The sequence below is a fragment of the Haliaeetus albicilla genome, chromosome Z (genome assembly GCF_947461875.1).
Source record: "Haliaeetus albicilla chromosome Z, bHalAlb1.1, whole genome shotgun sequence".
Classification (NCBI taxonomy): Eukaryota; Metazoa; Chordata; class Aves; order Accipitriformes; family Accipitridae; genus Haliaeetus; species Haliaeetus albicilla.
Window position 1 is genome coordinate 17,576,619 of NC_091516.1, and position 25,242 is coordinate 17,601,860.

A 25,242-nucleotide genomic window follows, 5' to 3' on the forward strand; every position below is an offset into this window, starting at 1 on the left:
CTGAACTATTGTTTTTAGCACTAATGGTACCATGAATTCCCCCTCATGCTTCTGGCTTTCTTCTCTCTCAAATTCTCCTTCCAATGTAGCCATATTCATAGGATATCAGAAAGCTCATTTCTCATGTGGGTATAAAGATTACCTTGAATCACCAGAGAAAAGTGTAAGGGCAAACTACTTTTTTTTTAAAAAAAGGTGTAAGGTAAACCTACTCTGGCTTCTTTTTGTAGTCAAAGAGAATCAACTTGTCAAATCTTTGAGAGCTGCTACTCAATTCTAGGAAACAAGACTTAAGACTTTTTACCACCTTTTGGTAAATAAACCAGATTACACCAAAAATGTCTGACACAAACAATTTCTCTTTTTAACAGAAAAAACTTGTTAAGAATGCAAATACCAAATAACCACTTGGGCTGCAGGACAACAGCTCTGTCAATTTCATATCCTTAGGGAGTTAGTATATTTCTGCTTTTCCTGTTTGTACTGTTTCAGAGCTGTAGAAAGAAAAAGTGGATTTTTGCTAAATCTAGCAAAAGATAGTAATTTCATATTACATCAAATTCTGTGTATCACTTTTCCCACCTAGTACTTTGCTGGGAAAAAAGTTTATTCCAATTATTCTACAGTTTCAAACAAATTCTGCAGGGGACTAGGAGCCTGACAAAAATAACAATAACAGCATATTGTACTATAGTAGTAACAACAGCAAGTGAAGGGAGTATTTTCTTTTCTTGGGTACAGCTAAGAAAATATTTTCATTGCAACTAAATATTTGTTAAAAATATATTGAAAAGAAAGGAAACTGCATCTGCATATAAATGAGGAAAGAGGAGAAGACATAGTTTACCTACCACTAATTCATGCTACACTATGGCACAAAATGCTACTAGCAGGAAATATTTGAGATAGGAACTATGTAACTATGTGGATGTAGCTATGTTTTCATTTTCTGTTTTTTCTCAACTTCGCACTGAAAAGTAAAGCATGTGCCATCATCTAGACAACATCAATCCTTATGGTCACTCTCAATATGCTTCCAAAATGGAAATGGAACATTAAAGCTGAATGCTTTGGTCTTTTTTTTTTTATTTTATTCAGAGGTCAGAGTTTTCATTGAACAATTTTTAAATACAATTTATTGGGTTGCTGCTCCGTTAACTTGCTGAATTCTAATCCTTTTTATTGGGCCGCAACAGTATGGGAACATATCCAGATGTTATGCAGTTGACACAGCCAGGAAATCAGGCTTTCATCTTATTACAGTTGAAGTTTTGACTGGACAGAGGACAAAAGCATAAGCTGCCTGTAGCAGGTTGCTGTCTCCAACAGTGTCCTGTACAGTGCTGCACTTTCTGACAATGTTAAGTGAGGAATAATCTATGCTCACTCCCTCTTAATTGCCTTCGTATTTCTAGGCAAGTCCAGAAAATCTGGGGTGATCCCTCCATTCTCTGCTTTAAATACCCCTGTCATTCTGCTGTGATCTCACTTTTTGGTTTGACTCCACACTTCATGCTGTGTGCTAGTGACTTTGCAGCTTCTCAGCCCACTGTCAGTGGGGGAAACATTCTCTTGTAATATAGTATTCTGTAATTGAACATATTGCACTGTAAGTTAGTCCAGCTAGCTATCAATGACAATCAAATAAACATGGTTTAAAAAATCTTGTAAGGAAAGCATAGCTCTTGCCAAGCACAATTTTGAAAAAAGCAAATGTTTTCCCCAAAAGTCATGAACACATTCATTTGACCAAAATAACAAAACCTTACATGTTTTACCTACCTGTGATATAACATGTTTCTCTCCAATTATTTTTCTGTTACAAATGATTATTTTTTTTTTAGGGAAGGGAATCTTCTCCCATAACAGAAATATTCTGGCCAACACAAAACAAAATTTTTGTCCATAGTTTTGTTCAGCCACCAAATTTGCACTCAAGCTCTGCCTTAGACTCTGCACAGCAATGATCCCACGGCAGGTTTCTATCCCTGTGGTGTCTTGGGGGAGTACATTGCATATGCCAGTAGACTTTACTTTTACATCCTTCTTTTCAGTCATTAATAAGTGTCTAAAACTCCTTTTCATGCTCAAGCTTTAGGAACACAGGAACTGCTATTTCAGATCAAACCAGTGGTCCACCTAGGCTAAAGAAGGGACAGCAGGAAGAAAGAACAGCCCCTCTGACCAGCACCACGTGCTCTTTGGTGAGAAGTGGAATTTAAGGAAGGAAGCTGTGAGCGGGCACCTCAATATACATATTCTCTAGAGACAGAGATACGTAACTTTAAAATCTCTCGGCATTTTCTGTGGCTGTGTTGTATTAGAGAACTGAGTTTCTTGCAAATGCAAAGAAAAGAGTGCCTTTGGAAAAAAAAGAAGTGTGGAAACAGGCTGGAGAAAAATTCCAAGCTTTGCTAAGTTGGTTCTGAAGGGAGGTTGTAGCGAGGAGAGTGTTGGTCTATTTTCCCAAGTAACAAGTGATAGGACAAGAGGAAATGGCCTCAAGTTGTGCCAGGGGAGGTTTAGATTGGGTATTAGGAAAAATTTCTTCTCTGAAGGAATTGTTAAGCATTGGAACAGGCTGCCCAGGGAAGTGGTTAAGTCACCATCCCTGGAGGTATTTAAAAAAGGTGTAGATGTGATGCTTAGGGACATGGTTTAGTGGTGGACTTGGCAGTGTTATGTTAACAGTTGGGCTTGGTGATCTTAAGGGTCTTTTCTGACCTAAATGATTCTATGATTCTACAGCTCAGGTTCAGGGTTGGACCTGCTGCCACCTCCACTCTTTAGCGTCTGTCATTTATATGTGTCATTTGCTCACTAACGAAAAAAGTGGTAATGTCTTAGGAGAGAATACTCTGAAGTACCCCACATCTGGGAAGAAATTACTGTACTGATTTCAAAACCACACTGTTAAGGTCTTTAACTAAAGACTTTCTTTGAGGCAGCCCCTTGTATGCCACATACAAAGGGCTTCATCATATGTGAAGATTGGATGTCCTGACTCCTTAGAACTACTCAGAGGCTTTTGCTTCTGGAAGTCTTGCTTAGAGTTATTATTTTACAGCAAAAGCATAAAAGGAATATAACCACACACTCAAATAAGGAAAAAGAAGCACTGTTGCAGAGCTTATTACAGCATTACAGTAATGCCAAACTGAACAGTTCAGCCCTAGTTCTTTCTAGCTTTACCCAGTCTCTAGAAAATCCTGTCAAACCAGGATGCATCATGCTTCAGGGACATACTACTAGTTCTGGTTCACAGGAAGGTGAAAATCAACTGGAACATCAAGTCCAAATGAAAACTTCTGTTCTGGTCTCACAATGGTTAACAGGCTACTTCCTGCACAAAAGCAAGCCTTAAAAAGTAAAATGCATATGTTGTGTAATTCAATAAAAAAAAAAAAATCCAGCATTTGGCACCATCAATTTTGGGGCACTGAGCTGCATGTTAACTACGCCATATAAAACCAACATTTTTAATCTGGGTGTTCTTTCAGCTTCTTTGAATGTCCATGTCTTCTTTTATTACAAAAATGAGTGAAAAGGAAGCCAAGTACATATTCCCTTTCATATGTATGCTTTTGGGTACCATTACCATTTGGTACCTTCATTGAACAGTTGCGGTATTTCATATCAGGGGAGCACTGAAAGTTAGTACAAAAAAGCTGGAACAAACAAAGTGTAAATCTGCATTTTTATTATGCATGTTGTCTCCTTTGATAAATGAAATTGCTTTTTGCATCCAAACTCTCTATCTGACTTGCACTCTCTGTACATTGAGTCTTGTACACAGAATGAAAGCAGTGTAAGATATGTCCCATGTTTGGTTCGGTTTCTCACATAAATAAGGCTTAATCAAGTCCACACTCTCCCTCCCATTACCTAGGTGGAGAAAGACACAAAAGAAGCCCTCCAATTATTTCTCTGCCACATGGTACCTGCAGATGTAGGGAACGTGCTTATTTCCTTCTGCTTCTGTCACTGACAAACCTGAGCCTGCTTTTCAAAGGGGCACATGACTGGCTCTGAGAGTCACCAAAGCAGCCGGGCCAGCTTGGATGGGTTTCAGTCCAAACAGTGCAGGCTATCACAGGGGCAAGTGCTAATCAGCAGTCCAAGCTCTGGAATGACCCCAGGCATGCACAGCATGTCAGGAACCCCATAGCATGGGGGGAACAAATCCCCTGCTTGCACCCCTAAATCCTGCAGTCCTCTCAGTGACAGGATTGGGATAAACAGGGTGATTCACACCTTTCGAAGGCACTATCTATCTCTGCCACTTTGTATATTGAAGTGTTGGTTTGTTCAGTTCAGGTTTTCACAGCTATCATCACACCCATGAAGTGGTGTAAATGACAGCTTACTTGTAGGGCCCCTAGGGGAGTGAACTGTATTAGAGTCAAGATGCAGATTCTGCTGTAGTTTTTCTTTTAAACATTTCCCACAATTTGTACTCTATGTTCTGTAATCAAACCAACACTGCTTCAATAATTTTTTTCTTCTCTGGATTTAAATTTCCACTTGTCAAACTACCTAAATGAAGCTCCTGGCACCTTTTTTTTTTTTTTTAATCCAAAGTAGCTCCATGTATGGAAATTAGCACTTAAAGCCTTTTTAGAGACAGTGTATACAGTTAATGTATGAGAATGTATCACACTAGCTTTTTATTATTGTTATTCTGTAGAGTACTGTGATATCCTGAGGTCTGTAACACATTCAAGAACTTAGAGTTAAGTCAAGTCATACTCTAATTGTGTCTGCTATGGTCCTAACTGCCACTAACTGCCTCAGAAATGGGCTAATGAAAAGAACACTGTCTTTCATCATGAAATTTCTACCTGTAATAATTACCGATCTGTCCCTGCCTGTCACCTTGTGTTCTGGCAATTGTTGGATATGGATGTTGTGTTCACGCACTGGAGAGAAAACTATACGGGGAAGGAAAAGCCTCTGGGTCAGGCAAGAGAGCACAGGCAGCCCTGGAGTTTGCACAGAGGGCCAGAGCCAGGACAAGGGAAAAAGTTCAGGACCATGTGGCCAGGAGTGGGGAGGAAGGACTGAACCACCAGATGAGCTCCAGTGATCATGAAATGGCCAGTTTCATCTCAGACTGGTGTACAAAAAGCTCAACAACTTCCAGTGGCTGCAGAACTAGTTGAATTCACACATGCAGTCCGAAATCAAGAAGTACTTTCACCTGCTGTCAATTCCCTGAGCCATCATGTTCTTCCATCTTCCTGATACAAGGCAGAGTGAGTACTGCTTTCCTCCAAAGAAATTATGCTCATTTATAAGTAATTAAAATCTAGTGAATGCTCTTTTCAGGTTTATAATTGGACACTTTGTGCTCTCCAAATTACCGACATTTCTGTCACTCAAAGAAATTAAACACTTTGAAATACATTAATGAAAAACAGCAATGTATCATTTAGAGCACTGAAAAATAGGGAAATTAACAAAATAATGTTTAAGCATCCATATACATATAGTACAAATCCAGTATTTTGTGTTACGGTGTATCTTTCTGACTTTTCCACTGAAAACCTATTTGCTTAGGCCTCTTCAGTCTTGTGATCTGGTAGACTTCTGGTTCAATGAACTAAGTGGAAATCTATAATACCATACACTACATAAATAATTGGAAAGATTGCTGAAAATAATTTAGGGAATGCCTAAACGTGAAAATTAAACCACTTCCAAGCAATCTGCTTTCACATCACTGGAATATCCAAAAACATGGAAACAGCAAAGGTCAAGGGGTTTGTAAAATAAATCCTGACTATAATTCAAGATCTCAAACCAGTGAATTAAAAATTCTTTCATTATCTCTTGGTCTTAATAAAATGCCAAGGAAAAAAAAAGTAAATTTCCTGCAGAAATATTTAGTATTGAGAGAATATTGACAGAATATGACTCTCCTACCACAAGTAAACAGAAGCATGAATCTCAGGGGCCCCATTCTGTACAGTATAGCTGGGCTCCTCTGAAGTTTAGTGTCCCAGCCAGTATGACTTTCCTTGCTTGGGCCATTGGTGGAGATCAAGAGGGGATTGGAGGAAGTCCCTGAAATGGAGATGGATGGAAAGCCTCCTTGCCCAGGCTGTGACAATGGAGTTCCCTTCACCCCCCCTTCCCCTGGTAAATCCTTATCCAGAGCAATTGTTACACGGTGGCTGCCACCAGCGACTTTCAGCGCACCAACAATTCAGTTTCCACCCATCCTGGCAGCTCTGAAGGCAGTCCTGCCACAGGCTCAGGGTGAGAAAAGCAGGGGCTGGTCTTACCTCTCTGAGTCCGCAGCTGAGAGAACAGATAACTGGGGGTGAGGATGGAGAGGACTACCCTGAACGTTACATCCTGGGGACGGGTGGCTGCTGGGCTGGGACGAGGACACTGCCCCAGCTGCTGTTGCACTTCGACTTGTCCGTGTGCTGGGGAACATGGTGGCTGAAAGCAAAAGGAGAGAAATAATCCTCATCAGGCAGGCAATCGCATTGATAAATGACCAAATACTAATGGGTAACACCTCCCCTAAAGCTGTAGTGCCAATTCTTAGCAACTAACTTGTTTTTCTCAAGTGTTGTTTTCTGTCTGAAGAGAAGAAAAAAAACCCACATAAAAATAACCTTTGCTGCTCCCAAATGACACTTTCATAAAACTAGGAATGACATAGCTGTACTCCTTGTCTTGGGAATTTTGTCTGAATAAGGCTGCAAATCATCTATAGCTTCCTGTTGTGGAAGAGGTGTCAAATACTTCCTAAGATACATATTTTTAGAGCTAGTGAAGAGAAAGCACAGTTTTGTAAATAGTGAAAGACTTTCTACATTTTCCCCTCAGCTGTAAAAATCCCAAATTTCTTGAGGAGGTCAACCCAAACTCAAATATTGCTATTATTGCCCCCAGACTCCCCAGTAATCCATACAAAAATTTTAAACTAGCATTAACAGTTTCATAATTTTCTATGAGGTTGCTCTTGTATACATTGCAAATAAGGAAAGGTTCTGGATGATTAAACAAAAAAGCAATACAGGACTCCCTCCAAATGTCCTAATTAGTTGACCCCAAATGCTGTAACCTTGTTTTCAGAAGTTCTTTAAATCAGGCAGTCAGAAGGTAAGACACTGATTACCAAATCCCTCTGAAAATCTAGTTACTCAATTATTTTTACTGACATATGTGTCAGTGTTGTGGTTTAACCCCAGCCAGCAACTAAGCACCACGCAGCTGCTCACTCACTCCCCCCCATCCAGTGGGATGGGGGAGAAAATCAGGAAAAGAAGTAAAACTCCTAGGCTGAGATAAGAACGATTTACTAGAACAGAAAAGAAGAAACTAATAATGATAATGAGAACACTAATAAAATGACAACAGTAGTAATAAAAGGATTGAAATGTACAAATGATGCGCAGGGCAATTGCTCACCACCCGCCGACCAACACCCAGCTAGTCCCTGAGTGGTGAATCCCTGCCCCCCACTTCCCAGTTCCTAAACTAGATGGGATGTCACATGGTATGGAATACACTGTTGGCCAGTTTGGGTCAGGTGCCCTGGCTGGGCATGAGAAGCTGAAAAATCCTTGACTATAGTCTAAACACTACTGAGCAACAACTGAAAACATCAATGTTATCAACATTCTTCTCATACTGAACTCAAAACATAGCACTGTACCAGCTACTAGGAAGACAGTTAACTCTATCCCAGCTGAAACCAGGACAGTCAGGTAGCTTATGTCAATGTTGAATGGCAGCCAAATACATGCTCTTAAATATTTTATGAACCCTGAGAATGAATTAGATAGATAGGCTGTCTACAACATGAAACTGATCTCTGACTGTTTGGTTGTCATATCTTCCAGTCTCTTTATATAAAAGTATCGTTCAGACCTAGTTTACAGAATAAAAATTTACCCATAAAACTAATGTTAGTGAATATGTTGGAGCTAGTGATTCCAATTTATTGATATAATCCTAGAATTTAAACCAGTTACCCAAGGGGCATTGTCACGGGTAGAAGATCTTTCTAGTCTAAAATACCTGCATGGATGCTGCAGTTCTAGCAGAACAAACACTACTTTAGGAGTAACCCCACCATAGATCAGTCTTCAAGAAAATTATTTCACAGGTCACAATTTTGAATGTTGCTACCCAAGATCAAAAGGGTGAGAAGTCCACCTCATCTCCCAAGTCCTCTGAAAAGTCTCTATTCATCCTCACAAGCCAGCCTTTGTGACACACTAGATATTCACCAGAGGCAGAGTTAAGGAAAGGCTTAGGAGTTTAATTATTCTGTAGCCTCATTAAAGAGCAGTCTTGGACATCTTTCAGGGGGTGGAGATGACAGACAGTGCAAGGTGACAGATAAGGAAATCACTTTGTGAATAAAAACATCTAATATAGATGCTGCAGAGGTAATGTCAAAGTTTAGGGAAAGTTGGCATGAGCTACACTGGTGGGCGAAGCTGGAGCAGTGGAGGCTGCTCTACCACATGGCCATGAGGACCAACAAAAATGCCTGCGGCTGGCCTCAGCACTAGCCTCTACTGTTTGCTAATTCTTGTATGGACCAGAGCCTCCTAATCACAACCCAAGTGACAACAGACATCTGATAGTAGAAGGCATCCCAAGCCTTAAGAGAGGTACAGAGGATGCATATCCCACAGGGAGATGAGAAATCACTTAAGCCAGCAGAGTAACTCACTAAGAAAGGGCCAAGGAAGAACCCCCGCTAACACAGGGGAAGGTAGCTTCTCTTGTACTTTCACTTTGCTCACGCACCCCAAAACCCACTCTCTCCACAACCATCTCTCAGACTAGCATCAAGACAAACGCAGAGGGGAAAACAAAGGCATGACCTTTTGAATTTATTATTTCATGCTTACATGCAGCGTGGAAGAAAATACTGAAAAACAACCAAATGCACATGCTGGCAGAATAAGCAGAGAGAATATTTAACAAATCAGTACATTGCAAAGGAAAACCCTGATTATCTAAATAATAACAGAGAGTATTTAAATTATTCATTGCAAAAATAGGGTAACTTGCAGCATTTTTCCATGAGAAAAGCAATAAAATATCTAAGAACATACAATGACTTTGTTTCCCAGTACTGTGATCTTTGAGTTTAAAACAAATTTCTTCAAGGCTGTGGTTGATCAGGAGTAAAAAGGCTGGACTATGGCTGGATTCCCACCATAAGATAGCAAGAGTTGTTCTGCCCTGTCATAGCTCTTCTCTGCCACAACCATGGTAAGGATTTTAGGCAAGTATTTTCTAGGTTGTGCTTGCACATTTCTAGCTGGTCCAGGCTGCAGTGGTAGCATGTGTTCCCACAGCACTGCCCAAGACCTGGTGACTTTGTCCCTGGGAAAAGGTTGTCTGCAGCCAGGCATGGGCAGCCATCTGTCCTTTCTCTGAACTAGAGCAACCTAAACAACCAATATCACTGTGATATTCACCATCGTAGCAGTGTCTGCTACTTTAGTACCTTTTGGCTTGGTTTCCCAGCAATTTCTCTGTACTTTTTTTCTGTTTCTGATGAAGAGACAGTACACAGTGTAAAGTAAGAGCTAACTATGGCAGGGACCAGAGGTGCAGGTAGGATATTTAAGGAAGAAAAAGCATATGTATTAGCTGCAAAAACATATTCCTGTACACAGGGTAAGTTAAATGACCACAGCATGACAGAAGAGTGTACCTGGGCTCCCACAGTGCCTTGTAATGAAGCCTTGAAAAGCAGCACCATGAATGATGGTGTGGATCCATATAACACCCCTGGACAGCACAACATATCTTTTGTCACTGTAGCTTCTTGGTCCATAGAAGTTCTGTGCTGACAAAAGCACCTCCTTGGGCACCCAGTGAAGTGAAATCGCAGTGCTGGCAGCTGCTTCCCAGTGGAAATACTACTACTAAAACTTCTAGTGTAGACAAGGCATTGGTCCAAGCTACTACCTGAATCTTGTAAATACCAGTTGAAAGGAAATATTGTCAGCCTTTGGCAGTCTACAGAGTTATGGCAGTCAACAAGTATTGTCAGTGACAGGTCATTTCCCTAGTAGAGCTAGTCTTAAGAGACTGACAGAAAATTTTGGACACTATTTAAGAAACTGCTAGATAACTTGACCACTTTTTCTTGGGAGCTGTGTGTGTGGCAAGGTTTTCTAGTGGTTTAGCTGTTAAATGTGAGTTGTTTGCTCAAAGTGCTGGCAGGAAATATCTACACAAAGGAATGTCTTTTCAGTGCCTGATCCCATTAAACACTTGATTTGAGTAGTATGAAACTGAACAGATGTTCATGCTCACTAACTCCAACATACCACGACCAGGTAGGTCCACACAGAAAGATGCAGAATTAAGTGTAAGTATTACTTAACAAAAAGGCTTCCTACAACAAGGCTTTTCTCCCTATCAATACAAGATAAACTAACACACTTTAAGTAATCTTTAAAAGATTCAGATATTCTGAAAAAAAACCCCAAACAAAAAAAACAAAACAAGGAATTGTTGATGCTGTTCCTCTGTGTCCCTTAAAAAGCCCAAGCTACACCATGATTTACAAGATGGCAAGATGGTTATAACCTGTTAGTCCTGAATGTGAACGTTGGATTGGGTTACACCCACACTGTTTCAGCCGCAGAGAGGGAGGAGCCATGTTTTCATTTATGGAGTCTCATCACAAATCAATTATCAACATATAAGAATTTTCCATGAAAGTATCTCTGCAAAGGCTTCTCTATGAGAAGATAAATTCACATGCATTCTCATGATGCATAGGAACAAATTAGGTGGTGAGAAGAGAAAAAGCTGATTCTGAATAAGGTTCCTTTAAAAAAAAAAAAGACAGAAAAGCAGTATTTAAAAAGTTGTAGAACCCAAAGCCTAAAAAAAAATTTATTTTTTAATGGAGCCAGAAAGGTGTAATTTCATGGAGCATTTTTTAAATGCAGAAGAATCACCCTCTCCTTTGCAAATTACCAGCAATGGTATAATTTACTATCTTGGATTCATTACCGTCAAATCAGCACTCTGTCAATCTCTTTCTGCCCCCAAAATACCTCTCCTCTTACCACTGCCAGCATGAATTTGGAGTATGGCTGAGAATTCTTTCCATACAGAATAAGGCAGTGTGAAGGTTTCATTTTGTAGCTCAGTCAATTAAAATTACATACATACATTTGCAAGAGTGGTTTTTTTAATTACTATATTTAACCTTCTGTTTCTATAGCAAATATTTATGCAGTCCTTGTGAACAAGTGATTTACTAGTGCACAGAAGGAAAAATCTGAAATGCATTTTGCACTTGGGAGCATCACCTCCATATAGTCTCCCCTCTCAGCTCCCCTAGGCAGCCCATAATTCCCTACAGGATTTTGTGGCCAGGAATATGTGGGCATGTGCTGTGTTGAGCCATAAGTTGTAAGCCCAGCAAATGTAAAACATGCTGCCTGTGTTGCCTTGATCCTGCCCAGCTCATCTGTAAATCTGAAAACTGCAGTATGCATGGAACTTAAGATCCCATCATGCATTAAGAAGTAGAGCAGAAGTCAAAATCACATTATGAAGATAATAAGCCTGTCTCTGAAGTGAGTCTGTTGCAGGGACCATCTGCATTGATGGTCCCTGTATCTTTCTTCAGATGTTCTGTAGGCATACTGGAAGCATCCAAGTACTGGAGGCACCTAGAAAGCTGGAGAGTTTACAAAGTCCACCCCCTCAAGACATTTGGATAGAAGAAGAAAACAAACTGGGAAAAAATGGGAAAGAACTTTCTACAGTAATCCAGTCTTATTATCTGGAGACCTGTTCAGTCAATCTCTGTCATTTGAAATCCCTTACCTCAAATATTTAGAAATCCAAATGCTTAGAACATAAAGTACTTTTGTGGTAAAGGTCTTCCATATGTAAAAATTGTCCTGAGACACCACACCACCTACTAAGAATCTTTTCCCCTACTCCACAGCTCAGAAAATAAGAGAGGAAAATTAAGAAAGTCATTGAAGAATTACCAGCTGAATCAGAATAAAAATACCAGAGTTAGTTTATAGGTAATTATAGGCCTCTCATAAAAATGGTAAAATGGTGCTTGCTAAAAGCCTTCCAATTGCTACCCCAGATATTGCCAAAGCAGCCTATAATATAAATAAGAAAAGGTGTGTGATTCTAATTTTTTAACATCCTTTGGTCTCTTCTCTGAGCTGGACACGACAAACATTTTCTATTCTTATTGCTGGATACTTGCAATGATGGGCAGCTGGACTGATTATTAGTTGAGAAAGGTGAACATCCTGGAAACTCCTGTAGTTTCTGAGATTAAGAAATAATTAAGTCCCTGAAGCAATGAGGTGGGGTCTGGACTGGGATTTAAAGTTGTTGCTGCTATGGCATCTTCACATCACATCCCTACCTTTTGAGACAGATTCTTCTCTTTCCATGGATTGCAGTTTCTGAAGTTCTGTCTCATCATGAAAAAAGGAACTATAAATCGTACCAATTCATCAATAAATGTTCTCTTCTTCACAACGTGAACCCAACAATTACATCAATTCTTGGAGAACCACTAAGCTGTCTCAAAATGGAAATTATACACTCATTATTAAAACTGGTGAATAAAAGGACAAGTCTGAAGGGAAATAAACTATCCTCCTTAAAATAGGTAAGATAATAATATTAACACTTTTCAACCCCCTGTAGAATGTGTATGGTCCTACCTGGTAACACACCTTTAGCAGGAGTTCTGGCTATGTATGCCATACTTAAATTGAGCTCCAAAAGCGACAGCAGAGATCCTCTTAATTGTTGGTTACCCTACATCACCTACTCTTTTGCATCCATTCCCTCCATTTTTCACTGCAATAGGCATTCATATCTCAGTTCTTCTCATCCTTTTTTTCTTCCAGTAATGAGCTGTAACTACTTCCCAAGGCTGTCAGCTTTAACAAACAGACTGCTTTTTCATCAGACATCTCCTCCACTGCCCATGGTGCCTAATGGTTAGGGAGCTCACTCACTGGGACAATTACTTTAATAAAATTCTTTCATTTTTCCTGTATGAATCCTCTATCCTCTACCTGCCTCTTGTATCTACCGACTGCCCTAACATTATCTTAGATATAAACTCCTTTGGGAATGAATTAATTCTTTCTTATTATGTGTGTAGAGTGCCTAGCTCAGTACTATTTCATTGGGAAAAAAACCCCACACAAGGAAAAGTGTTACTTAAGTAATGCATGTCTTAAGTCACAGGCATAAAAGTAGTTAGGCCAAAGTTTCACAGTACTGGAGCATAAGATATAACTTAAAATACACTTAGAATTGCAAAATCTTCTGTAACTTTCCTGATGCAACTTTTAATTTCCAACTTGCAAAGAAAATCATGCACTTTGCAAGCTTTAGTAATATCGTTTGCTTGCCCTGGAGCAGAGCAGAGTGTTGTATTCAGTAAATATTTATAAATGAATGACACATTCTGGTTTATTCTTAAATATGAAATGGTCAAGTTTTAACCAAACAGCACAGTAAAAACAAATTTTTTTTTTGTATTGCATTATTTATGATTCTTTCAGCCTTAGGGATTCTAGATTGCACTACATAAAGGAAGCTGATATGATTTCATAGTAGAAAAAACATCATTCTTATATTCTTGTTATGAATGAATTGCTCATATCTTCATTCTATGAACTGAATAAACCCCCAAGCCTATGTATTTTTTAAAATTAAAACCTAGGTGCTACCAGAAATTTCATGCTTCAGTACAAACAGACTTTGAATTTCTGTTTTACAAAATATCACTATGCTTAGCCCTAGAACAGTATGCATGCGTGCTTAACTTTAGACCTGTAAATGTAATTTTCTGTTAGTTTATAAGCAAAGGATCTGTCATGTTACTGCACTGTATTAATAAGATTGTACTCAGTTCAGATTTCTTTTATAAAGTCACAAAGGCCACAAGATAAGAAAAAATATTTATGCAGTCTTAACTTTAAGTGATAGATACGTAATCAAAAAGATTATTGTTGTATTTCATTTAAATAGATCTGTGTTTGCAGATTCTGTACTTTAACAGTACAGAGAAATGGTGATCATTACAGGCATTGTTGTACTTTGGTAAGTGGAAATGGACTAGCACCTAAATGTCTACTTTTGTAATCTTTTACATATTTCTAATAGTTTGCTTTCAAACATTTATTCTGTAGATCTCTTAGGAAAGGAGAAAACCTACCTTTGCTTTAAATGTGCATAAATGGTAAGAAAAGTATCCTTCAAGTGAGAAAAGTCTGATTTAAAGGCATTGGAAGAATGGAAATCTGTTCCTGTTTCTACTTGAAAAGTAGCACAGACATTTCAGCTAATATGCTGTCTCTAACAGTTCCCAGTAAAAGTTACATATTTTATTTTTCAGAAAAGTCTCAAAGTTTTTCTTTGTAATTAAAAAATATGTTCTTTTCAGAGAAGTTTAAAGGGTAGCTTCTCTCAGGCAGGACACTTAAGCTTTTGTGTTTTGTTTTTCTCTCCTTGGAGCATGAATAATTTTCATGTTGCCATTTCAATAAAATAATTCCCTCCCTGTTGGAGTTATCTCACTTATTTACATAGTATATTATTATGTAGCAGCCATAATGAGTAGTTAATGAAACAATTCATTTCAACTGGTTGTCAAAATGAAGTGACATGGATTCATCTATACCTGACATAATACCCTCAGTTAATTGAAGTGAAACAACACAAGTGAATAAACTACAAGAAATTTGCCAAGTTATAGATAGCTGTGAACACACATAAGGGAAAGCAGTTACAGTTCACTTACAGAGAAATTAATGCTGATAAAAGTATGTTGATTAATGCTATAACAATTGCTGCAAAATAGAAAGCAGTACCAAGTAAGAAAAAAACCAAAATAAATTATTAGATCAAAGAATGTCCATAGTTAGTAGTGCTGTAAACCCCAAGTATTGTAAGACGAGGCATGAATGAGATTACAAAAAGTAATGCCACAGTCTCAGAAGCTGTCTATGGGACATTGTGACTGCAGAAAATTGCCAGCTAAGGGCTGGCTGGAGGCAATAGCTTTACTTGGCTTAGGATTCTGAGATGTCATGGGGCAGCAGCTTGTTCAAGCTGCTGTCAGCCTAGGTTTGGATTGACCCAGCAGCTGGAGTTTGACACTTAATCATAGTCTGGAAGCTGGACTGGTAGAAGAGCTGAGTGCTCAACAGATTCCAGTGGAAATCGCCTGTGAGAAAGTCCTAGATTTCTGAAAACCTGGTCTCAGCTCATCTGACACTCTGTCCCCACCCAGCTTTCACCCTGTCTAGGGAATTGAAAGGAAAAGGAAAAGCTGAGTCTTTTATTCTCAGTTTTGCACGTTACACTGGGTAATGCCAGTAAATAATTTTTTAATTTTCAGCATTCCTCACTGTCCAACTCCCTCTCAAATTACAATATAAAATAAGCAACTGTAATGAACACCACGTCGCTGGAGGTTCCCTGGCCAAAATCAAATCTTTAAAATCTGAAATTTCCTTTAGCTTTCAAATAACAGATGCCACACTCAGCCTATACTCAGACTAAGGCATTTAACAGTTAACAGCATACAAATAATACCAACTATTTTATAAATTAGGATACAGTCAATCACAGCTTTAAATATCCTGATTTTTTGTCATATAAACCTACATGATCACCAACTAGTGTGTAGCTCACAACAGGCTTGACAAAAACATATTATAGAATTGATAGGTTTACAAGCCTCTCTGTAAAATAAAGCCACTTATTGAAGTGGCCACTTCATATAATGTCATTTTCAGCTCTGCACATAACATTCAGCCAATTCTTTCACTTCCTACATCTGGTTCTCAGTTAAAGGTTGAACTGCTAGAAGATGTAATGCATTCTGCCTGAAAGATAAAAACAGATGTCTTCACAACTACTAAAATACAGCATTAAAAAATGTTAACATCTTGCCCATCATTGTCTTGAGCTTTGAGAAGTATTATCCTTCATAATTTATCAAATATTTTAAATTTAGCTGAAATGTGAACAACAATTGTACATTTAGGAAGGTATGACAGTTACGTATTTTAATATGAAAATCTCAAATACTTAACTATAACAATAAAATAGGATTATCACATTTATAGCATAAATGTGTTTATTGGTGTATTTATAGTTATAATATGAGAGTTTATAATGCAGCACTTAATTTCATTAATTTAGATCTATTGGAAAACTCGTAAGTGATCCACAAATAAGGAAGAGGAAAAATACTCCTTTGACTTTAAATGAAGCTTAATGAATTCAAGATGTCTACACGGAATGGTAGAAGTGCATTGCTAGCAAAGTCAAATGCCTATAGAGCAAAAATATTGGTCTTTGTTGCAGTAGGTCTTTTCATGGAAAAAATATGATTTGTCCTGCCTTCCTCAAAAAATGTGTAAAAATCTGTTCAAAATCTATCTTTTTATCTTTGCAGATCCTATCCTTCTCATGAGATATATACAGATTTCAGAGTACATTCTACTCTGCAAAATCATCTCTAATCTTAAGAGAGCAACAATACAGCAGGCTGTTTCTGTCTTTTTCTATACCTGGGTAAATACCATGAGCAGGCCCTGGGGAGTGTCCCATGGTATTCTCTCCATCATCATGTGGTGATGGGGCTGGCTGGAGGGACTGGATTATGAGGCAGTCATTCAGGATGTCCTGGCCAAGCTCTGAGTTCAATCGCAACTGAAACACAAGAGATAGAAAAGGAGAAATGATTATAGCCTGGGCAAAAAAAAGGAAATAAATCACAGAAATCCTTAAGACACTGAAAAATTACAATGAGGAAATGTTGAGGGGTTAGAGAAAGAAATGGAACAGAAGCAGAATTCTTCTCTTTTAAATCCTGGTTAATATTCTTCCATTATAGCAGGCATTTTTCAAATCTGAGGAAGGAAAATCTTCCAGCTGCTTAACAAGACTGTACCCAGGACAAGGGCTATTTGTACAGATAGGACCTTGGACAGATGGACTTGCATGTGTTCTCTTGTCATACACTGCAAAAGAGAGAAGTTTGTCCTGATTCATGGATAATGTCTGACATCTCTTGTATCAGCAGAGGGGCACTATAAAAAATACAAATATTTTCCTGCTGGTTTAGTGCCCTGAACTGGCTCACTGAAGGACCAGAAAAGCAAAGATGCTCATGGCAATGGAAACAAGTGACTGGGAGCGAGCAGCCAGGAGTAGTATCATTCAAGATGGTCAGGATGGAAGTGGTACCACTTTATATGGACCAAAGTTGTCTCAAGACCACATTGCTAAAGTGACTAGGACTGCATTTGTTTCACATTATGGCTGAACTCATCTGAAAGTGAGTGCTCCATCACTGCCACTAATCCCAGCTGCATGCATGGCCACTTGCCTGGTACCTGATCCATCAACAGCAAGCCTGTTTTTCTGGCTGATCCAGCAGAAAATTCCCTCTGTAAACAATTAATAAACAAATTCATAAAAAGAGCTTTTCTTTGGACGAACAATCTCACCCTGAGGCTACAATACAATACAATACAAATAAAAAAATACAATTAAAAAAATAATCTCAAAACCAAAATATGGAAAAGCACCCTGACACAAGGCTGTCCTGGCTGTAATGCAAAATTGCACCCTGAGTTTTCTGACAGATGGATGCTGCTGCAGGCTGCTGGGACTGATGCCTGTCCCAACCCCCTGCATGATGTTACTGTTATATGTAACAAAAATTTGCCTGTTCCTTACGGCCATCTCGGCCATCTTGGCTCACAGGCTGGTGCATTCATTCAAAAGTATGAAAAAGGAGGGTGTGTGCTTATATGCAAGTGGGCCACTGCAGTGGCTGAGATGCAGATAAATATCCTGTCCTGTCACCCATGCTGATGAAGAGGTAGTTCATGCAGCATGATGGACAGAAACCTGACCTAGTGCAGTAGGATTTGCTGCTCTCATGCATCAGAGTCCCAAGAAGCAAATTTCAAAGATGCAACTGAGGCTTCTCCTCTCTGTTTGGTGCCATGAAAAGTGAGCAGGTAACAGTAACTAGAACATAACCTAGCACCTCTAACAAATTCCTAAAGGGAGGAAAAGCAAGAAGAGAGAATTCTGTCCATCCTTCAGAAATGAAGAAAAAAGAGTAAGAGCACATGATTCTGAATGCAACTGTAGAAAGACCCATTACTGTGCCACAAGATGCTGATGATCATTCAAATGACTTCTGCTGATATGCATTAGGATAAAACTGTTGCAACAGAGTGGAGAGTTGGTCTTACACATCATAAGGACCTGAGGCCGGGTGACTCTAATAAGAGATACTACACAACCTATGATACCTATGCACAGACTGTGCATGCTGTAGATTATTCCTTCTCTTAAAAATTTAGTGAGTCATTATTAAGCCCAAAGGTATGCTACATTTGTGAGCTATATTTGTTATTGTGGAACTGTAGAGAGAGAGAGGGAAGAGGGGGAGGGGAGGGAGGAGAGAAAGAGGGAGAAAAGGGATAAATACCCTGACAAATGCTTTTCATTTGTTATCTATATTTACAACTTGCTATAAGTACAAATATTTCTTCCAGTGTAGCATGTATCTTTGCCTCCTATTATCCACTAATTATTCTGTTTTTACTGCTATCACTAGTAACATGTCTTTTTTAAGTGCATGTGAAATTAAATGCCAGATAGATCCAGATTCAAATTCTTGTCAGTTACATTATTAATGAGCATTATGTGACTTTAAATTTCTATGGAATCTAATATGAAAATAAATATGAAAAAAATCTGACTTCTATTAAAAAATCAGGGTTCTATCACACAGAATACAAACTTACAGAGGTTGCCTGTGTAAAGTTGTTTGTTTGTGCAGGTTTCTTTTTTTGTGAGTAAGATCACAAAAATCAATTTCTATGATCAGATAGCAGTCATATGGATGAAACAGTGAGCAGAACAAGGAAATGAGAGCTAAGGATGTATATATTAGTTACAAGCATTAAATAACAGCAACTGCCTATTTTATACTTTTTTTATTTTGCACTGTTCAGGAGGTTTGTTCTGCATTTGCAAATCCTTTGATACCGAGAACACATCTATCATGATAACCCATGCTGACATAAATTTTCTAGCTTGCCCAACAGTCAATGCTTATAAAACCAACCAAAACCCAGGATCAACAACAGAAAACCAAAAACAGTGAAACAAGCACTGGGAGACAGCTGTGATCTGATTTCTGGAGATAGTTCTTAATCCATGCATTGGCTATTATTGATTCATATTTATAACCACAAGGGCTAGAAATACAGATTTTACAAACTTATATAGACACATGCATACACGTATCATAACACATAATTTTAGAATGGCAATATATGTATTTAACATACATATAATGAAATATTCTGAGCAAGGGGTGGGTATTACACTGATTTGTGCAACTGCAGACACACACTGCTAATTCAAATTGCCACTAAAAATACTACCACAGGCCTACAAACCTCACCAGATAATAGGTGCTGGGAATAACTTTACTCTCCTTTACTACAGGGTATGTATGCGAGTTGCTGTTTAAGAGTAATTACTGTTGCAGTATTGGAAATCATAGGGAGCAAGGGGCAGAGAACCTCTTCTCTACTCTATTGCTTAGCAGAGCAGGACCAGAAATGGGTAAGCTTCCTTTAGCAGAACCAGCCATTAAATCACAGCTGCTTCCCAAACCAGACAACTTCTGTAAAACTCCATTACCCACCATTACTGTTTGAGAGAGACAGTAACCATGCTTTGGTTGCTGGGTCCTCCTTCCTCTGCTATCTAAACCTCATACTCTGTGCAATGTTTTTCCAGATGTTACTTCTGTATCATTAACAGGGCTGGCATAAGATGTGGCCTTTTTGGAGCAAAACAGACTGCAAAAACCAGACTGGTTCAAATATGGCAGATTAAGGCATTGCTTTTTCCTGTAAAGACATTCAGGGTAAAAAAAAAAAAAACACACCTCTATCTCAGTCAAATATTGTTGCATATTTTAGAGAAAACTTTTAATAAAAAGTTTTAACTGAAACCAATGTTTTGCATTTTGTCAAGAGCAGGGAAATCTGAGTTACAATTTTTCTTTAGAATGTGAAGGAACAGAACAGACAATGAAAAAACAGATGATCTTAAAAACATGCAAATAAACCAACCATTCATTGCATCCATAAAATTTATCTTCAGTTAAAAAAGCTATAAAGGAGAAATAATAATTGACCAGATCTAATTGCTGCAGTCTGTTTCTTGCTTTGCTCTAAACAAAATATATTTCTTTTCTGGCCTAGACTGTAGACTCATCAACCAGCTGTAGAAGACAGCTGTCACTCTTTTCAACTTCTGTATAAATCATATCCCAGCACCAACCTCCCAGGATTCTGGCTGCAATACCTTGCTTCCCCCATGATCACCTTGCTTCCCTCATGATCACTCAGCTGAGCACCAGCACAATCGCACTGGTACTGAAAACTTGCCAATCTATTTTTGAGAACTATAAGGTTAGGAAGTTACCTTGTTGAATGATCAAATCAGTAACTGACAGTTTTGCCATGCTGAGGACTGACATTTTGTGTGTGCTGTAATGTAGCCTAAATTTATGGCTGGCCAAGGTGCAAGTTAACAATCAATGGCTCAGCTCACTGATAACTTCTGGTATGAAATATTTGTTCTAAATAATAGATTTTCAAGTTTAATAGTTCAGTTGTATGGTAGACTAGTGAAGTTTTATATTTGAAAATCTGAGACATTCCCATTATCACACTGTGGCAGTTTTTTCTAATACACAAAACAAATCACCGTCAGTCATGATTTACAATTGTTTTACTTCTGTGACAATCAACTAATGTTTATCAGCTTTCAGAACAATGGATGGAAATTCTACTCCTGTACATTTTAGATATGATTAAATAATTACCCAAGATTAAATGTTACAAGGAGAAGTAATTAGAAGGGAGTAAGATTCTACATTCTTCAATTTTCAATTTCATTATATTTGAGTCCAAGAGCAGAGACATGCTGTTGATTTGATGCATGACATAATTCCAGAGAAAATGTCTCCTCAAAAGAAAAGATAATTTGTTTTCTATTTCTCTAACCAATGTGTGTTTTATCTGAGATCTGTATGGTTTTGTACAACCTGGCTAGTTTCTGCAACATTATTCCTGTTCAATAGAAATCGCACACCATCAAGCAAAACATCAGAAACGTGTGTTTATGAACACACTTAGTCAGAAGAGTAGTAGTTTAGGATTTCTCAAACATTACTAGTTTGTTTCCAAACCACATAAAATAGGATCGCAGTAACTTCAAAACCTGCCTATATGTACTTGGATTAACTCTAGTGATTCTTCAGCAAAGTCTGGACTCCTCCAGTCATTCAAACATGCCAGTTATGTCATGAAATCACAGCATTTTAAATCCTGCTTTTGTGATAACAGGCTTAATGGACTTTATGTATAATGTGCACCTACTAGAGTACTTCCTTATGTAAGGGAGACACTGGTTGTAGTCTATTTTGGTGCAGGTTAGATCTGTGTCTGCCACGTGTAAAACCAGCAAAACCGCCCTAAATACTGCCATGTTTCATTGAGAGGAATTGTTTTACATGAATTGTAATAGCTTTATAAATATGTTTCTGTTTTCATTATAAAGCTAAGGAGGAATTTCTGTTATTCACATAGCCTGTGTATTAAGTTTACTAAGCGCTATTTGTCAAGTAGAGAATAAGCCAGTAGTCTTCCATGCATTTTTATTGCCCATAAGTTAAGCTGGCATTAGAAGAGGGAAGCATGACCTGCCTACATAGAGCTACATACTGTACTAGCTTTTCTGAAGGAGTAGCCAGAATTTAATATTTGCTTGTACAGTTAGAGTAAAATTATGTCCTGTTAGCATCATGACACTGACATTAGACAGATGTGGCCACTAGAAAATTACAAATTCAAGATGAAGCCATGCTATGTGACAGTGTTTACTCATATTACAGGTTTGCCTGCTGGATCATCCCTTTACTCATGCAGATCAGCTTCAAGGTCTAGTGCTTTCTTGCATAGTACTAAACCTTTTTGACAGCAGACAATAAAAGTTTACACTTGCTAGAAGTTTACGCTTGCTAAGTGTCCTAATTCTTGCCTCTGGAGGCTACAGACATCTTGGGGCAAAGAAGCAACGCAGACAGAAGAGATTCCTCAACAATCTTTGTTTCCAGTGAGTCATCTCGGCAGGATTTCTAGAAAGCCATAGCATTCATTATTCTGTTAATTGTCTACCACAGCTTTCAGATATGTGTGCATGCTATTTTCATCTGCTCTTACATTCTATTTCAATTAAATGTTTGGCGGGGAAAACACAATAAAAATCAAGTTAAACTAGCCTATCTGCACAGTAGGGATGTTAGGTTCTATACAAGAAATAGTTAATTTTGCTTCTCTCGAAGTTTTACAACAAACATTTGAGTTCAAATACAAAAATGGCTTTCATCTTTGTGACATAAAGTAAATCAGGAAAACATACCAAAAATGTTTTTCAGCCTCTTGCACTAAAAATCAAAAGGACCTGGAACATACACAATCAGCAAATTTCAAGTCAAGAAGATGAGAATGAAATGAATTCTACCTTTATTATATACAGAACAGAGAGTTTTCTTTCGATTGGTATTAAACTAATATGAGGAATAGTTTGGGTTATCTCCTCATTAAAATTATATAGAACACCAAGAACACCATTTTTAAGGGGAAAAAAATGCAGCTGGGGCAGATCTGAAAAGAAACTTTGAATTAAAAAATCAAACTGAAATCTTACTGTAAAGAAGGGAAGTACAGTTTGAGTGAGATGTATTGTAAGTGGCCATTTTCTGAAATAAACAAAAAAGCTGGTTCAGTCCGAGTTCTGTTGAAAACTGATTATAATTTTGCTCTACATAGTTGGAAGTAATGTGTTTTAACATAAAAGGCTCCTAAGGATGCTCCTTGTTGTGACATCCGCTGTCTTGGAGAAGTCCACATTTTCACGAATTTTACTTTTATTTCTTTCTCACTCTAGTCATAGAACTGGAAAGCATCCATATAGTTGCGTGTGTGTGGATACATACACATATTACATCTCTCCCTGCCCCATATCAGATTTTATCAAATCTGAAAACATGCAACTATCTTATTAAAAATGCTACCTACATTATACCTGTGATCCTTCCTATTTCATCGTCTTTTTCTTGCAGTTCTTAGAGGCTTGTAGCTGTTTTTTGTGTGAACAGCAATCTAAGAGCTGAGCTGTGCCATTCGAAAAGCAGGAAAAAATCACTCTTTTGTGCTAGACTGATTTGGAGATATAGCTAGTACATGATACTGCTAAACATCAGCTTTTCCAAGTAAATGCGGCTTCACAAAGAAACCACTTGTACTGCAGAACGATTTACTGTCCCTTTCTGAAACTACATCTGTTTGGCAAATTTTCACTTCATGAGTGGAAAAATGTAGAAAATAAACAAGTACTCATCCACCTGGTGCTTCATTTACCACAAACATATTTCTTTCCCTGTCACATGTTACCAAAAATTGCCATGAAAATCTGTAGATAACATCAGCAATTTTTAGTATACAGAAACAAAGATTTTCAGATTTCACATTCTTTTTTTAAACTCTGCAGCATCCTTTATATAACACTGGCCTTCACTTTAAATATTTGTTTTTGTGTTAATCTCCACTGGAACTTAAGTTCATGCATGTACCAGTTCCTACAAGGAAATCTCATCTGTTCAAAATAATACCTTGATTAGCACCTAAGACTAGAACTGAAAAAAACCTCTGCCAGCTTTACCAGTAAGAGATCCAAATTATTAGCTGTCGTGGTTTAACCCCAGCCAGCAACTAAGCACCACGCAGCCGCTCACTCACTCCCCCCCCATCCAGTGGGATGGGGGAGAAAATCAGGAAAAGAAGTAAAACTCCTGGGTTGAGATAAGAACGATTTAATAGAACAGAAAAGAAGAGACTAATAATGATAATGATAACACTAATAAAATGACAACAGTAATAATAAAAGGATTGAAATGTACAAGTGATGCGCAGGGCAATTGCTCACCACCCGGTGACCAACACCCAGCCAGTCCCCAAGCGGCGAATCCCTGCCCCCCCCCACTTCCCAGTTCCTAAACTAGATGGGACGTCCCATGGTATGGAATACACTGTTGGCCAGTTTGGGTCAGGTGCCCTGGCTGGGCATGAGAAGCTGAAAAATCCTTGACTGTAGTCTAAACACTACTGAGCAACAACTGAAAACATCAGTGTTATCAACATTCTTCACATACTTAACTCAAAACATAGCACTGTACCAGCTACTAGGAAGACAGCTAACTACATCCCAGCTGAAACCAGGACATTAGCTTTCAGGCATATGATTTTCACTTTGCAAAGATTCCTTAGGACATCGTTCTACAGTTTCACTCACTGTCTGTGAGTTGTCTGTTTAGTGTGTTGCCTGGCTAGATGATGATGTGATGAGATGGCTGGGCTGGCGTTGCTTTCAGCGTTGCTTTCAGCGTTGCTACAGCCTCCCATTTATTGTGGGGCATTTCTGTTTCAGGTTGGGTTTTTTTGTTGTTGTTAAAGCCTTAATTCATCTTACAGTGCAGTCTCACAAACAACTGTGTCAGCTGATGGGGCAGAGCACTGCAGCACGGGGAAGAAACAAAAGGGCAGATGAAGGCCCTCCTCATACAGGGACTGCCAGTGAAGCCAGTATATCATGGCCTCAGGAGCAGTACTAAGGACTCCAAAATCAGTACCTGTCAATGCAGGCCAGCTGCCAATACCCATTTCCAGCAGTGTGAAATCTGTGTGCCAACAACGAAGGCAGAGGAGGTCCCAGCCTGAACAGGGACACTTAATGAGGACAGTCTTAAGGACTTGAAGGGTGTTTGGGCTGCTATCAGGGCAGTTAACTGCAACCTCTTAGGCATACTTTATACAGCTTCAATCTTTCTTGCTTAGATACTGGTGATGCTTAAGTAGCATCATGGACAGGATAGCACATTTAAAGCCCAGACTGAAGGGCGACTGGGTAATGAGAATCATAGAATCATAGAATCATTTAGGTTGGAAAAGACCCTTAAGATCATCAAGTCCAACCATTAACATAACACTGCCAGGTCCACCACTAAGCCATGTCCTTAAGCGCCACATCTACAGGTCTTTTAGATACCTCCAGGGA

The 25,242-nt window shown here is 38.6% G+C and overlaps 1 protein-coding gene across 1 annotated transcript in view; it reads right to left on the bottom strand.

Annotated features, from left to right (window-relative positions):
- GLIS3 (GLIS family zinc finger 3) overlaps positions 1–25,242 on the bottom strand; it is a 180,820-nt gene that overhangs the window by 18,577 nt on the left and 137,001 nt on the right. The window contains exons 6-7 of the mRNA XM_069776864.1: positions 16,590–16,731; positions 6,288–6,450 (exon numbers count right to left, since the gene is read on the bottom strand). Of these exons, the coding sequence (XP_069632965.1) occupies positions 6,288–6,450; positions 16,590–16,731 (305 nt within the window). The remainder of the gene's footprint in view (positions 1–6,287; positions 6,451–16,589; positions 16,732–25,242) is intronic.